This window comes from Lolium perenne, chromosome 7 (genome assembly GCF_019359855.2).
Source record: "Lolium perenne isolate Kyuss_39 chromosome 7, Kyuss_2.0, whole genome shotgun sequence".
Classification (NCBI taxonomy): domain Eukaryota; kingdom Viridiplantae; phylum Streptophyta; class Magnoliopsida; order Poales; family Poaceae; genus Lolium; species Lolium perenne.
The window spans coordinates 203987222-204004342 of NC_067250.2; the positions used below are offsets into that span (position 1 = coordinate 203987222).

At 46.3% G+C, this 17121-nt stretch overlaps 1 protein-coding gene across 1 annotated transcript; it reads right to left on the bottom strand.

Moving 5' to 3' along the window:
• Positions 1–6105: 6105 nt before the first annotated feature.
• On the bottom strand, positions 6106–7005 carry LOC139833817 (uncharacterized). Its single transcript, XM_071824166.1, has 2 exons — positions 6724–7005; positions 6106–6672 (listed from the first exon to the last, which is right to left on the bottom strand). Exons 1-2 carry the CDS (start codon positions 7003–7005, stop codon positions 6106–6108), a joined length of 849 nt encoding a protein of 282 aa, XP_071680267.1.
• Positions 7006–17121: the final 10116 nt, after the last annotated feature.

The following is a 17121-nucleotide window of genomic DNA, read 5'->3' on the forward strand; positions in this document are numbered from 1 at the left end:
AGTTCACGTGCTTAATTCCTACCGGTTTATCTTGCTTGCCATGAAGCCGGGTTGCGGACAGCAGCAGAGTCGAAGACTCCGGTAGGTTTTAGCATGTTACTAAACCGGAAAGAAAAAATGTTCAACAAGCAACCGGTAAACTGAAAATATAAACATATTACATGCAATTTTAGTAGGGGTAGTCCCCGAGATTCATTCGAGGTTCCGACATCTTTTATTCATAGCAAATAAGGTACAAAAAGGAACTTCTTACACCACAACTTCATGAGTAGAAAGGACGCAACAGAGCTATGTTCCACGGACGCTTGGTCTCATCTCCGGACCTGTCCGCCTTTCCTTCTTTCCATTCCTATGCATCGATAAGGTAATAGGCATCATTGTGGAGAGCTTTGCTCACAATGAAAGGTCCCTCCCATGGGGGTGAGAGCTTATGCCGGCCTTCAGTGCGCTGCACTTGGCGTAGCACCAGATCTCCTTCCCGGAATACCCTCGGGTTAACCTTCCGGCTATGATAGCGTCTGAGGTTTTGCTGGTAAATGGCTGTTCATGCCAATGCCAATTCTCTTGCTTCTTCTAGCAAGTCCACATCGTTTTCTCGGGCCTCTTTTACCTCTTGTTCGGTATAGAGCTGCACCCTTGGTGAGTCATGGAGAATGTCGGTTGGTATGACCGCTTCTGCTCCGTAAACCATAAAGAATGGAGTGTATCCGGTAGACCGGTTTGGAGTCCCAACACCCCGGTGTCTTTTCGAGTGGTTCAATGAGCCTTGGTTTTATACCGGAGAGCACCAGCACATTTGTTCTTTCCACTTGGCCATTACCTTGCGGGTGTGCCACTGAGCACAAATCCAACCGGATATTGTTGTCCTCACAGAATCGCTTGAACTCACCTTGGACAAAGTTTGAGCCATTGTCAGTTATGATACTATGTGGGTACCCGTACCGCAGGATGACATCTTTTAAGAACTTCACCGCTGTGTGCCCATCGCATTTTGCAATAGGTTTTACCTCTAGCCACTTGGTGAATTTGTCCACCATAACCAAGATGTGGGTCATGCTTCCCCTTGCAGTTTTGAATGGGCCAACCATGTCAAGGCACCAAACAGAAAACGGCCAAGTTAGCGGTATGGTTTTTAAACCGGATGCCGGGGTATGATTTTGCTTGGCGTACCTCTGGCGCCCATTGCACTTTCGTACCAAATCCTCAGCATTTTCCAAAGCAGTGGGTCAATAGAACCCATGCCGGAATACTTTTGCTACCAATGCCCTTGACGAAGCGTCGTGCCCACATTCCCCTTGGTGAATCTCCACAAGCATTTCTTTTCCCTCTTCCGGTTCCACACATCTTTGAAGGACACCGGTAACACTTCTCTTGTACACCTCGCCATTGATGATGGTGTATGCTTTGGACCTTCTCTGGATTCTTCTGGACTCACTTTCGTCAACCGGCAAGGTGCCGTTGATCAGGAATTCCTTAATAGGTTTAACCCAAGATGGTGCCTCTCGAACCAGAAACACCGGTACGTCTATCTCCATGTTATCCACTAGCATTGCTTCTTCTGGTATGGACGCAATAGTCCCCGAGTTTGCCGGAACAGTCCCCGGGTTTCCTTCATCGATATCCATTGGTACAACATGTGATTCCGGTACAAAAATGGACTCCGACTCCGGGCTCGGCTTGATCGATGGTACTCTTAAGTGTGCCAAGGCTATTCCGGGAGGAATTTCTTGCCTAGATGAGCCCAGCTTGGACAAAGCATCCGCGGCTTCATTTTCCGCTCGTGGCACATGGTGAAACTCACAGCCCTCAAAGAAGCCGGCAAGCTTTTGCACGTGAAACCGGTACGAAGCCATGTTGGCATCTTTTGCGTCCCAATCTCCGGAACATTGTTGCACCACTAGATCTGAATCTCCGTAGCAAACAATCCGGTGTGCACCGATTTCTTTTGCGACCTTAAGCCCATGAATCAAAGCCTCGTATTCAGCGACATTGTTGGATGCCCTGAAATGCACTTGCAAAACATACCGGAGGTGATCTCCCTTAGGTGAAGTAAGTACCACACCGGCACCTAGACCCTCTTTGAGTTTGGATCCGTCAAAGTGCATCTTCCAGTATTCTATTTTTTGGTCTGGCGGCTTGTATTGCATTTCTGCCCAATCAACTAGGAAATCAGCCAAAACTTGCGATTTTATGGCATCCCTTCTCTCATACACCGGTACGTATGGTGATATCTGGATCGCCCACTTTGCAATCCTACCGCTTGCATCTTTGTTGCACATGATGTCGGAAATGGGTGCCTCACTCACCACTTTCATGGGGTGCTCCTCAAAGTAATGCTTAAGCTTTGTGGCGGCCATGAACACGCCATAAGTCATTTTCTGGAAATGCGGGTAGTTTTGCTTTGAGAGGGAGAGCACCTCGCTCAGGTAGTATACCGGCCTCTGCACGATTTTTCCTTCCTCTTCTCTTTCAACTACAACCACCACACTCACAACCCGGTTTGTTGCTGCTATGTACAACAACATAGGCTCTCTTTCTAGAGGTGAAGCCAATATAGGCGATGTGGCCAGCATTGTTTTTAGCTCTTTGAACGCTGCGTCTGCCTGAGGGGTCCAGACAAAAGTATTGGATTTTTTCATCAAAGCATAGAGCGGCAGAGCCTTTTCTCCCAACCTGCTTATGAACCGGCTTAGCGATGCCAAGCTTCCGGTAAACTTTTGCACGTCCTTGAGATCTCGCGGTATAGTCATTCTTTCGATTGCTCGGAATTTTACCGGATTAACCTCAATGCCCCGGCTTGATACGAGAAAGCCAAGCAGTTTGCCGGCGGGGACACCGAAGGTGCATTTTGCCGGATTGAGTTTCATCCGAAACCTTCTCAAGTTATCAAATGTTTGCCGGAGATCATCGATCAAAGTTTCTTTTACCTTAGTTTTTACTACGACATCGTCCACATAAACTTGCACATTTTTCCAATTTGATCAAACAAGCATTTTTGCATACAGCGCTGGTACGTTGCACCAGCGTTGCGCAAACCGAAAGGCATAGTGACATAGCAATAAGCCCCGTGCGGGGTAATGAACGCAATTTTTATTTGATCTTCCTTTTTCAAGGGAATCTGGTGGAAGCCGGAATAAGCATCCAAGAAAGACAACAATTCACACCCACCAGTGGAATCAATCACTTGATCGATCCGGGGTAAGGGGAAAGGATCTTTCGGGCAAGCTTTGTTCAGGTTGGTGTAGTCGATGCACATGCGCCACACCTTTGGAGCTTTTGCTTCAAGGTTCTCTTCTTTCTTCTTTTCGACTAGCACCGGATTGGCTAGCCACTCGGTATGCAGCACTTCCACGATGAAACCGGCAACCAACAACTTTGCCAACGGTCTGCGGGTGATGGGCAGTGCTAAAAGATAAATTGGTTCCCAAGGTTTCATGAAAGCTCTTCCAAAATCTCGACGTAAACTGTGTGCCACGGTCGGAAACTATCCTCTTAGGAACTCCATGAAGACTCACTATTCGGGACATGTAGAGATCAGCCAACTTGGTTCCGTGGTAACTGACTTTGACGGGGATGAAATGTGAAACCTTGGTAAGCCGATCGACAATAACCCAGATGGAGTCGTAACCACGATGGGATTTAGGAAGTCCAGTAATGAAATCCATCCCAACTTCTTCCCATTTCCATTCAGGGACTTTGAGGGGTTGGAGTAGTCCAGCTAGTCGCTGATGTTCAGCCTTCACTTCCTGGCACACGTCGCAGCGAGCAATGAAAAAGGCTATCTCTCGCTTCATACCGTGCAACCATAATTGTTTCTTCAGGTCTTGGTACATCTTGGTTCCTCCGGGGTGGATTGAGTAGGGGGTGTCGTGGGCTTCCTTCATGATGAGTTGCTTCAGGTCTTCAACATTAGGTACACAGAGACGTCCGTTGCACCACAAAACTCCTTTGGCATCAATTTCAAAACCAGGAACTTCCTCCCTATCCATTCTACGCTTGATTCCGTCAATACTCTCATGACCCACTTGAGCTTCTTTGATTTGATCGAATAAAGTAGGCTTCAACTCAAGATTGGCCAGAAAACCAGGGCTAACGAGCTCGAGGCCGAACTCCTCAAGTTCTTCATACAGCTTGGGTTGAGCAACCTTGATGAGGGCATTCAACGAACAGGGCTCTCGACTAAGGGCATCAGCTACGACATTGGCTTTACCGGGATGATAATGAATACCGAGATCGTAGTCCTTGATAAGTTCCATCCATCTGCTCTGCCTCATATTCAGCTTCCACTGAGTGAAGATGTACTTCAGACTCTTGTGGTCGGTGTAGATTTCACAGCGATTTCCCACTAGATAGTGGCGCCAGGTTTTCAGGGCGTGAACTACAGCAACAAGCTCTAGGTCATGCGTGGGGTAATTCATTTCGTGCGGTCGAAGTTTTCTTGACAAATAAGCGATCACCTTGCCTTCTTGCATCAACACACTTCCCAAACCAAGCTTCGATGCATCACAGTAGACATCAGAATCTTTGGTGATATCGAGCATGGTCAAGACGGGGGCTGTGACTAACCTCTTCTTGAGTTCCTGAAAACTAGCCTCACATTTGTTGGTCCATTGAAACTTCTTATCCTTCTTCAAAAGCTGCGTTAAGGGTCTCGCAATGCTAGAGAATCCCTCAACGAACTTACGATAATAACCCGCCAATCCTAAAAAGGCGCGGCCTTCGGTCTGGTTGGTAGGGGCTTTCTTCTCTAAGATGGACTGAATTTTGGAGGGGTCGACGGACACTCCGCCGGATGATATGACATGGCCTAGGAATCCTACCTCTTTCAGCCAAAATTCACATTTACTAAACTTGGCATAAAGCTGATGGTCTCTGAGAGTTCCCAAAACAATCCGCAGATGTTCAGCATGCACTTCTTCATTCTTGGAGTAGATCAGAATATCATCGATGAAAACCACGACAAACTTGTCGAGGTACTTCATGAACACCTTGTTCATGAGATTCATGAAATAGGCAGGGGCATTGGTCAGTCCGAAGGACATCACGGTATATTCAAATAGGCCATACCGTGTGGTGAAGGCAGTCTTGGGAATGTCCGACTCTCGAACCTTGAGTTGATGATAACCAGTTCGGAGATCTATCTTAGAGAAAACTCGGGCTCCATTCATCTAGTCAAACAAATCTTCAATCTTCGGGAGGGGGTATTTGTTCTTGATGGTGACATCATTCAGTTTCCGGTAATCCACGCACAGGCGGATGGTACCGTCCCGCTTATCCACAAAGATAACGGGAGATCCCCAGGGTGATGCGCTAGGACGAATCAAACCTTTCCTCAACATATCATCCAACTGCTTCCTCAACTCAACTAATTCTTGAGGGTTCATCCGGTAGGGTCGCTGAGCGATGGGAGCAGTTCCGGGAACTAGCTCGATGATAAACTCGATATCCCGATCAGCGGGCATACCGGGTAGCTCATCGGGAAAAACCTCAGGATACTCACAAGCTATAGGTACTTCATGCAAGGCTGGACTAGCAACACCCTTCTTGCATAGGGCCTTCGATGATGGCATGGTGGCTACATGTTCAACTATCTCGCCATCTTCAGCAGTCATGGTTATGGCTCGGCGAGCACAGTCTATATGACCCTTATACTTGACCATCCAGTCCATACCTAAGATAACTTCCAGACCGTGCTCACCCAACACTATCAGATTTGCGTGAAAACGCTTCCCCTGAATATCTATAGGAACTTCTTTGCAAGAACTCTGGGTTTTGCTAGTGGATCCAGGGATTTGTACGAGCATAGGTTGCTTCAAGGGGGTGGGGGTTAAACCTCCTTTTCTCACAAATGGCTTGGTAACGAAAGAATGCGAGGCTCCGGAATCAAACATAACAGTTGAGGGTACCGAGTTGACAAGGAATGTACCCAGAACAATATCCGGAGCTTCCTGAGCTTCTTCAGCGTTGACATGATTCAGGTGTCCTCTAGGTGGTCCAGCGGGCTTCATATGGTTTTGGTTCCTGCCAGAAGCAGTGCGAGATTGTTCCTGATTTGTCTTGGGCGCATTGGGGCGCTGTCCGGTAGTCACTTTGTTGGGGCACTCGTTAGAGTAATGATCCGGTTGTCCGCAGGCGTAGCATCCATTGGGGGGTTTTGCGGACAGTGTGGTTCTGGCGGTTGTAGTTGGGATTTTGGTTGAGGCTGTTGGGACGTGGTGCAGGGGGAGGGATCCACAGTTGCTGGGGCGCCGGCATAGGTGGGGGCAGACTGCGGGGTTGCTGAGTGCTAGAGTTGACTTGCAGCATCATTGCCTTGCGCTTGCGATTCTCAAATGCATTCTTGCGCTTGCTCTCAACCATGATGGAAGCATCCACTAGAGACTCAAGGTCGGGATATGGGACAGCTACCAAGATACTTTGCAGCTCATCGTGCAGACCGTTCAGAAAGTGGTCCTTCTTCTTCTCTTCGGTGTTGGTATCTTCAGGAGCATACCTAGACAGGGTGGTGAATTTTTCTAGGTAATCCACCACAGACATACTTCCTTGCCTCAGGTTCATGAACTTGTCCTTCATGAGCTTGATCAGACCAGATGGAATATGGGTCTTGCGGAACTTGGCCTTGAATTCTTCCCAGTCGATGACGTGTCCTTCAACTTGCATGGCTTTGACATTCTCCCACCAAGCACGTGCAGGTCCAGAAAGAAAGTGACTGGCGAACAACACCTTCTCATCAATGCCGACTCCAGCAACCTCCAGGTTGTTCTCAATGGTGCGAAGCCAATCATCGGCGTCGAGGGGTTCAGTGCACTTGGAGAAGACGGGAGGGTTGGTGCTCTGGAAATCTTTCAGCTTAGAGCGGGGGTCTCCATTTCCGTTGCCGCCATTGTTGTTGTTGGCGTTTCCGGTAGCAAGCTGAGCGAGGTGCTGAAGGGTAGCAAGGTTAGCTTGGCGCTCCGCACGGGCTGCCTCACGGTCTTCCATCATAAGGCGCAGAAGTTGCGCCATGGTTGGGTCAGGAGGTGGAGGTGGGTTTTGGTCGGATCCGCTGGTGCTTCCTCTACGGGTGTCACCCATCCTGAAGAATGGTGGATTCAGATATTAATGGGAAAACAAGGATATGGGCAGCCACTTAAAAGGGGAGGGTTTGGTAAAACAAAAGTTTTTAAAACGGAATTAAACAATGCAAAAGTAGGCGAAAACGAAAACATATCATAGCAGGGGTGCCGATGGCACAAATTAGCATCACACAACAATCACATACAACCAATCAAGCTCACACACTTCGAAACCTATAAACAACTATGTGAATTACGCGTGGTACTCGTACCAAGGGACACCTAATATATGAGAGTATCCTATCCGAATCAACTGAGCTTGTCAGGTCTTCAATACCTCGAGTCCGGATGTCTGAGTTGGGGAACATCGCCAAATATACAGGTTTGGAAGAGGATGAGATAGTAGAATAAGAACTTTCAAAGTCACAAGAAATCAGAGGGGTGAGAATTAGAAGTTTTTGAAAAGGGTAAGAAAGATAGAAGAAAGCTTCTAGTATTTAGGAAAATAAGTTTAGTAAATAGTTTTACCAAAGTAGTATTTTCCTAACTAACGCCCATGCTAACTAAGGTCTCCTATAGTCAGGATGGCTCTGATACCAGCTCTGTGGTGCCCCGGACTTACCAGTCCGAAACTCCTGTTATGCATACAATTTCACGATCCCAAGATCACTCCATCGTGAATACATAACCGAACTGATACCAGATTACAACATCCATTGCCGTACCAAATTACAAGTATTACGTAAGTACAACATCGGCCATCAATGCCGTAATTCAACAAACAGCAGCGGAAACAACTTGACTTCAAACAACGGTGGAACCCATGTCAGGCCTTTACCCTACAGGGGGCTGACTGGGAGAGCGTCCTAGTTCGCGTCTTCGGTGTCGTACTCCTCTTCTTCAAAGTAATCCTCTTCAAAGTCTGGCCAAGTAAATAGCCAGGACAACAATGCCAATGAGTACTTTTGAATGTACTCGCAAACCACCTTAGAGAGAATTAAAGGATATACAATATGGCAGTAGCAAGGAACAGGCACTAAACTAGGGCGACAAGGAACGGGAGGTAGTTCCTCTCGAGAATATGACATCTGTATATACCTTTGTTGAAAACCTTTTTGAAAACAAGTTTATTTGAAGACTAATAGGTAAGGAGGACCCATTTTCATTTCCGGTCATCGGAGTGACCAAAACACTTTCATCTTTCCACCGTACCTCCCAGGTACATCTCCACCAGTCCCACTAGTATCTTTCCGTACCTCCCAGGTACGTTTCCAAAACTTTTTTTTTTGAAAAACACTTTTGTAAAACAAAACTTTCCTTTAATGCCAAGCAACAGCCTTTCCCATGTCCATAACCGCGGACACGGCTATTCGGATAGTTTTACACTCTGCAGAGGTTGCACACTTTCCCCACAAGATCCGAATACTCATCATGTGGGCATCATCCCTGCATAATAACATATGCCACGACAATTACCCGACCGTAGTTTTTCGCCTGCTCGCCTTAGCCTAAGACATGCCGAATGAGTTGTACCTCCCAACACCAGAGTCCGAGGGCTGTCCAGGAGTAGCAAGGTCCCCAGCACACTCGACCCTCCGGAATGCCATCCAACCACTTAGGCATATTTCAATGGGAGCTCATGCGTTGTACCCCGCGTACCTGAAAAGGTAAATGGGTTGCGTCCCTTCTCATGGGAAGAACCCCGGTCGAAGCGTCCATGGTCGGACTGCCACTACACTTGCAGGACCCAAACTAAGGTGAGACAAACTACTACGCTACGCCCCGTCCCACTAAAGGGTAATGTGGTTGTACTGGCTAGGTCCGGTTAGGTACTCAGTCACCAAAGTTTTTGAAAACAATTTTCTCCACTTGCCTCCAACAACTTTTCTTCCCAAAAACCTTTTACTTTTCATAAACTCACACTTGGGCAGGGCTATCCCATTCCAAGGTTTTCGAAACACATCTTTTCTTGAAAACATTTTCACAAACCTTTTTAAAGAGGGCTACCAACCTATAGTCCGACTTTTGTTTGAAAAGCGGCGACAAGAATGATAAGGTTTTAAGCACCATATCTCTAGCAAGTGTTGGATCAGTAGGTGTCACGAGGGCTGCACCCATAAGGGTGGAATCATAAAACTTCGAGTGGTGGAACCACTCACATAAATAAATAAAAGACATGCAATTTAACAAAACCTGTGATAATGCAAGAGTAAGATAATTAGGGTGAGACATGCATCAAGAGGTGGCTTGCCTTGATCAGCAAAGTGTCCCTGGCCTTCTTCCTCAAATCCTCCAATTTCACCTCCTCCTTTATTTCCGGCGGCGTTCGAATCTAGCGTCGCAAAATAAAAAGAAACAAGCAACACACCAAATCAACAAACCATTCCACTGTATCTAAATGTTCACAATAACAAGCTACTGGAAGTGGTTTCACTAATTTAGGGTTTTTAAAACAAAAGTTATGATTTTTACAAATCCAGAAATGACTTAGGAACCATTTAAATGATCTAAATCTTTCTGTGAGTCACAAAAATGCATGCAGCATACCTACTGAAAGCTAACAACATTTAGAACACACTTGCACAATAATCACATACAAATCAATTTTTAAATAATTTAGAAAATTTAAACAACACAGTAACCAGAGCACACAAATAGTTAGGCACACCAGTATCAGAGCATTACCAAACAAAACAAATCATACCCCTGGATAGGTAATGTTAAATTTGATCTAACCCCACTGGTTTGGCATTTTTCTGATTTGTAAAATATTTTACAAAAATCAGATAGTAAAAGGATATACTGTTTCAGTAATAAAATCCTCAGAACTAAACTACCATTCTGAAAAATATTTCCTTTGGCAAAAAATTACCCTATTGCTATATATACTGTAAGCACTTGGATTTACTTCAAAAACATTTGTAGTTTTCAAACTAAAAAAACATTTAATGGATCTTTGGACAGATCTAGTTTTATAAACTATTCAAAATATAGAAAGCTCCTGCAAGTGATACCTGTGCCAAAATAAAGATAATTACTTCTCCTACTCTACAAAATTGATTTCACACAAAAAGAGTTCACCAAGTTCACACGATAATTAAAATACTCTAACAGCAACATTTCAGTAGAGAAATTATAAGCACAAAACTAAAGTATAAAAACACATGCATGCAATACAGGGTGGTTAGGAATTTGTTTAGGAGTATGAAGAAATTTTAATCGGGTCGTTTGGATCTCTGAGTAATTTTTAAACAATTTAAACCTAATCTTAATATAGCAGCAGAAGTAATCTCTCAGAAAAAGGAAGTAAAGGGGATCAGGCCGATTCGGCCAGATCTGGGCCGCACAGCACCAGACCGGCCCGCTGCCACCACAGGCGTGCGCGGGAGACAGCAGCCTCAAACAGCCTGGGCGGGGCCCGCCGGTTGCTGGCCATGCATGCAAACGAGCATGCATGCGCGCAGCGATGGCTCCCGACGCGCTCGCCTGCGTCGACCAGGAACTGGAAGCGCCGCCGCATTTGGCCAGGGAAAGGGGGGCTCACTGATGATTTCTTGGAGGCGAAGGTGAGGGCGTGTAGCTACTGGGCGCAGACGAGGTCCCGCCGCGACGCGTGAAAGCAACCACACAGGCGAGGTTGGCGGGGACGTATGCGACCGGGGCGAGGCGACGGCGAACGTGGCGACGGCGGCTCCTACGGGCACTCCGCAGCGAGGCCTGGAACGGCGGTGGCGAGGAGGCGCTGCAGAGGTTCCATCTCCGGTGGAGACGGCTTCAGACGGCGGCGCAGACGGGCTCACCGGCGACGGAGATGAACGGAAACACGGCTCCCAGGCAACCTAGACCAAAAGCTTCGACGCGTTAGAATCAGAAAGGATAGGCGTGTTGAGAGGAACTGAGAGTGAGGGAGAGGGAGGTGCAGCACGTCGGCACCCTGCACCGGAGTGTCGCAGACGTCGAGCACGGGATCGAGCAGCCGGGATGGGGATGGGCTCTCTCCGTTCAGGAGGGATCCGAGGAGGGGTTGAGGTGTCTGGTGGCGAGAGTGGGGTTCTGGAGATGGTCTGGGGCCTTATATCTGTGGCGACATGTCCACGGTGTGCCAAGTGCACGTACCGGCATGGAGAAGGCGTGGCGGCTCGTCATTGGGAAGGATGGGCGGTGTTGCTGCATTCTGGCGGTGGTGCAGAGGTTTTGGAGGGACGCAGCTGTCGGTGGCGCGAGGAAAAAGGATGGGAAGGAGAGGTCACGTCCGTCTGCGAGTGTTCGACAGAATGCCAGCGGACGGCAAGGTCGCGTGCGTGCAGAGTGAGGGGAGAGGTCGGCGGGGCATTTGTCTCTAAGGTGCGTGAGCACGCTGCCGTGCCGGCCCCTTCGTCCAAGTCCACCAGCGCGAGTGTGTGAGGTGGCCACCGTGGCCGTGGCCGTGCGGACGTGCACGGTGACCACAGGTGGTCGCCGCGGCGTGTCAGTGATGGTGAGTGAGGGTAGGGGCACCTGGTGGGTTCAGGAAGAGAGGGAGAGGTGCAGGAAATCCGTCGAGGGACGCTGGACCCGTGTGCAAAAGTAGTAGAAAAGCAAGGAGATGCACAGGCCATTCCCGTGTGTGTGTCCAAAGGGAGGAGGAGACAAGTGAGGGAGCTAGGTAGGGTAGGAGGAGGGCAGTGAGGAGGTGCAGGACGTGCATGTGTCCAGGGCTTGTCCTGGCCTGGGTGGAGGCATGCACTTCGGCTGCATGTGCTCACCAAGCTCCGGCCTTCCTCTCTCACTTTCTCTCTTACTCACATGATTGGAAAAAAAATCATATGCATGCACACATGCCAGCCCAGCCACTCTCTCTTCTCTTCACTTTCTTCCCTTCTCGTGGCATGGAAGGGCCATGCACACATGTGAATATGAGTGTAAGGTTTGTGGTGCATGAGACAAAAAGAAATACATGTAAAAGAAAAAGGAGAGAGAAAATAAGGAAGGGTTTAAGGGAATGGTCTAAATGACCATTTCTTGATTTGAGCACCTTTTTGGAATTTTGGCAAGACCACCCACATGTGACAAGAGTCAAGGCAAGGAAAATTTTGGAAAGAGTTTATTAGCACAATACAAGGAAAAATAAAAATAAAAGATTTTTGAGAAGGGAGGATAAAGATTTGGTGGAGGGAATTTGGATGAATTCATGATCATAGAAGATCATGATCGCATGTAAGGCAGATCACATGATCTTAGGGTTTTGCAAGGGTCTCTTAATTGAATTCCAAAGAAAATAAGAAAAGGATCAATGCAAAAGGGTTTTAGGGTTTTAGTGAGAAAAGGGATTTTAATCTCACAAGTCAAATAAAAAAGGGCGTGAATTGCTCCAAAGGTTTTGGCAAGGTTTAATTACATAAAAACCAGAAATTAATAGGTTGGCACATGTGAAAAGGGTTTTTGGGTTTCTGGATTTACACACAAGTGACAAATTTCACAAGCACTACTACACACTTACCCTAGATTCAAATGCAAGATCAATCATGCATGCAAGATTTGAAAGACAGAAAAAGTTTTTGTTGGCCCTAAATTTTGCATTCCAAATTTTTAAACCAAAGTGAAAAGTTGGGTTGTTACACAAGGTCCATGGCGCCGTCTTCATGGTTGTCCACCACTTATAGCAACTATTATAACTACTTTGAAATAAAACTACTACATGATGAAATGATATGAAATTAAAGACAACCATAAGGCTTCTGCCGGTTGCCACAATACAATAAGGATCATCTCATACATAAAATATAATCACAATCACATCATGGCCATATCACATCACAAACCCCTGCAAAAACAAGTTATACACCTCTAATTTTGTTTGAATATTTTACGTGGCTTGGGGTTTTCAAGTAAGATCCGATCTACCTACGAACAAGAACCACAATGCTGATACAAGTGTTGTCAAGTGCAGATTGTAAATTGGATCTTGAAAACGGTGAGAGAGACAGACACCTGCAAAGCCACTTATGCAATACAAGTTGCATGTCGAGCGTGGAGCAAGTATCATGAACGTGGTCATGTAAGGTTAGCCTGGGCCGCTTCATCCCACCATGCCGCAAGATGCAAATTAAATACATGATAAGCAAACAACAACAAAAGCATCAACGCCCACAAAACAACTGTTTTCTACTCGTACAACCAATCTATACATAGACACGGCTCTGATACCACTGTAGGGATTCGTAGCATAGAAAACAAAATATTTCCTACCGCAAGAACGAATAACAAGCCAAGATCTAATCTATTAGATGGTAGCAACGAGATGAGATCATCATACCCTCGAAGATCGCTAAGCGTTAACTAGATAAATCTCGTGGTTGATGTAGTCGATCACTTACCGCTTTCAAAAGCGCGTAGAAGATCTTGATGGTGCCACAATTGGGCAGCACCTCCGCACTAGGTCAAACATACGGTGTCGATGAAGACGCCCTCCTCCCCATTCCAGCGGGTAGCGAATGTAATAGATACTCCTCGGAATCCCGACAGCACGACGGCGTGGTGACGGTGGTGGTGGAGAACTCCGACAGCGATTCGCCAAAACCTTGCGGGAGATATGAGGATGAAGGGCTAGGGTTTGGGAAAGCTGGGGGCTTGGGGCGCCAGCCTTGGGGTCCCTAGGTGGTGCGGCTGCTTGTGGTGGATGGCCCCTTCCCCTCTCCTCCTAGGTGGAAAACCTAGGGTTCCCCCAAAAACCACTTTGGAGTCCAACTCCAAAACTTACCAAAAGTGAGGGATTTCTCCCTTTCCTTCTTATGTGGCCGGCCAATATGGTGGAGTCCACCATGGACTCCACCTTCCCACTTGGTGGGTCGGCTAGGGCTTGTGGAGTCCCTCCGGGACTCCACCTGCCATAGTGAATTGTTCTGGATGATTCTAGAACCTTCCGAAACCTTCCATAAATTCACCGGACCATTCCCAAAATTGGAATATGACTTCCTATAAATGAATGTTATTCTCCGGACCATTACGGAACTCCTCGTGATGTCCTGGATCCCATCCTAGACTCCGAACAATATTCGAACTCCATTCCATATTCCATATCTACTTAAAACGACATCGAACCTTAAGTGTGTACCCTACGGTTCGTGAACTGTGCAGACAAGATCGAGACACTTCTCTGATCAATAACCAATAGCGGGACCTGGAGATCCATAATGGCTCCTACATATTCAATGATGACTTCGTGATCGAAAGAACCATTAACATACGATACCGATTCCCTTTGTCACGCGATATTTTACTTATATGAAGTTTGATCGTCGATATCTCTATACCTAGTTGAACCTCATTACCGACAAGTACTCTTTACTCGTACCGTGATACATCCCTTGTGATCCAGTCACATGCTTGCAAGCTAATTGGATGCCATTCCACCGAGAGGGCCCATAGTATAAATATTTGGATGGACAAATCCCACTATTGATCCACATGCTTCAACCTATACTTCCCAAACACTTAACATCACCTTTATAACAACCCATTTACGAAGTAGTGTTTGGTGTCATCAAAGCATCCATCCGGTGTAGGTGATTAACATGATCTCATGATTGAAGGATTAGGTCACTATGTATCTTAAAGCTTGAAGCACAACGAACTTAATGACTTGATCATATGCTACACTGACTATGGGTGTATGTCCATCACATCATTCACCTAATGATATGATCTTGTTATTAATAACATCCAATGTTCATGATCATGAAACTATGATCATCTTTTAATCAACAAGCTAGTTTAACAAGAGGCTTACTAGGAACTCTTTTATGTTTACAAAACACACAAGTATTAATGTTTTCGGTTAATACAATGCAAATATTTATCATAAACACAAAGATATAATAATAAGTATTTTATTATTGCCTCTTGGGAATATCTAAAATAGTGTCAGGATGAGCCAGAACCTGAAGAACTGGTCGAAGGACGAAGAAACCGACATACCTGAGGGGAACCAGCATATGGCCAACAGTCATGTTTCTGCCCCCAAAGTCCGTGCTCAGGTGTTGTCCCTGTAATCACGCAACAGTAAAAGTGAATCTCATCATGACAAAGAGCACGTCAAGGACAAGTCACATCGATAGTGTACTTGAGAAAAGATGGAAGCTCCATGGTAGGAGTAGGTGTAGACTTTGAGGGCCAGATGCCTCCAGCATCCTCCTTCATCGAGACTCAAACAACCGATGTGCAAAGTGTTATCAGCCCTAACACACACTCAAGAAGGTGGTCGTTGAGGAGAATGCAGTGTGCGAGCCAGTCGGCACCAAAGCTGCTCCATACTCATGACGGGCTACTACTGCCCAAGGATATCACGTGGAGGGTGCATGTGGCGGGTGAGCCGATCCTACATAAAAAACTGTACAAAGGTGCACACGGTTTTATGCGTAGTATGGTTGACGGTGTTCTACATATGGAGGAGCGGTGTCTCAAGGAGAAAGATAATGCATACCCGGTGTTCGTGGCCAAGGTGCCCTCGGGCATGGGCTTTGTCGATAGCACCGTCAGGCGATAGATCTTCCTGCGGTATGATGACATCTTTGCTATGTTAAACAGTCATTTGCTGCACTACACCTTCATTCGCATATACTCGCTCAGTATGGCGATGTGGATCATTAGAAACAAGACCCCATGCATCACGATAGTCAATGCCTTCTACATGCGTGCCAACCACTTGGCCAACGCTGGGAACCGGCAAGTCGCGAGTGAATACCTCCAAGGCTTCATTCCAGCGAATAGCAAGAAGGATAACATCCTCGTGCCTTACTTTCCCGAGTAAGTCACCCCATCACTGTCGTAACATATGATTTCTTAGATTTTCGATCATTCTGTTCTTAAACATTCTGTGTTTTGCATAGATATAAATATTACACACGCATCTCCATCTGCCCGAAACATTCCATGGACACATATTTCAATGCGGACAGTAAGTCGAGTAGAGACTACGCAAATATCAAGAAAGTACTTGATGATGCTCTCAATGGCTACGTCAAAGTTGGAGCCACCATGGAGAGGCCAAATTCTAGGTACGACAATCACATGTTCACCCACGTAAGAAAGTTTCCTTGTGTCAAGAAGCCACCTTGCAGTAAGAAGGATGCCTACTACGCCTCCATCACATGGGGCTGTTCGTACGTGACCATTAGCAGCTTACACTACCAGATCATCTCAGAGAGTGGGATACGCGCTTGTCGTGGATCCATGACGTCAACATCAAGCATGATTTCTTTCGCATCTAGTCAGAGTTTTGTGAAATCATCTATCAATATGTCCTTCCTCCTTCGTAGCTCGGGGGAATTCTACATCGGCTATCAGCCGTCTAATAGTGAGATAGACACAATGCTACAAATGGAGGGTGAAGACTACCGCCCATGGATGACCCTGACGAAAGGCGGCGACTGGATCCACGCTCCGCCCCCTGAGCCGAGTAGAAAGTCTCTATGCTTTCCCAGCTATGTAGTTCTGAACTATAGATGAGCTTGTGTTGTAAAATTTATCCAGTAACGAACTTGCATGTCTCTTTAGTTTCGACGGTCGTTGAAGTGTTGAACTTATATGTAATCGATGTTATTAATTACTACTAATGCTATGTTTGTGAACTTATATGGCTCTTTAGTTTTGACAGTCATTTTGCACATTTGATTTGGTCTTTAATTTTATTTGTATTTACCGATGATTAAAATGTTTGGTCAATACACTCGAGGGTGGCGCAAGTGAGTATGGTGTGATGGCACAAATATCAATCTCGTGTGCATCCTACTTGACTTCACTTATGGCATCCCTGAATGTTAATATTTGTTTCGATCAACAAAGTATGAGGTATGTTATTTAGTTTTTTTTAAGGAATACGGTAGGGGAACCCCTACAGTGTTTTTTTTTTAAATAATAAGAACTTAATTCTGCGTCCATGGGGACTTGAACCTGGGTGGCTGGGTTGTACATCCACTTCCCTAACCGAATGAGCTAGACTCACTTCATGGCATGTTATTTAGTTGATACTACTTTTCTCGTATTTGAGTTTGCCGATGATTAAAATGTTTGGTCACTACACTCGGGG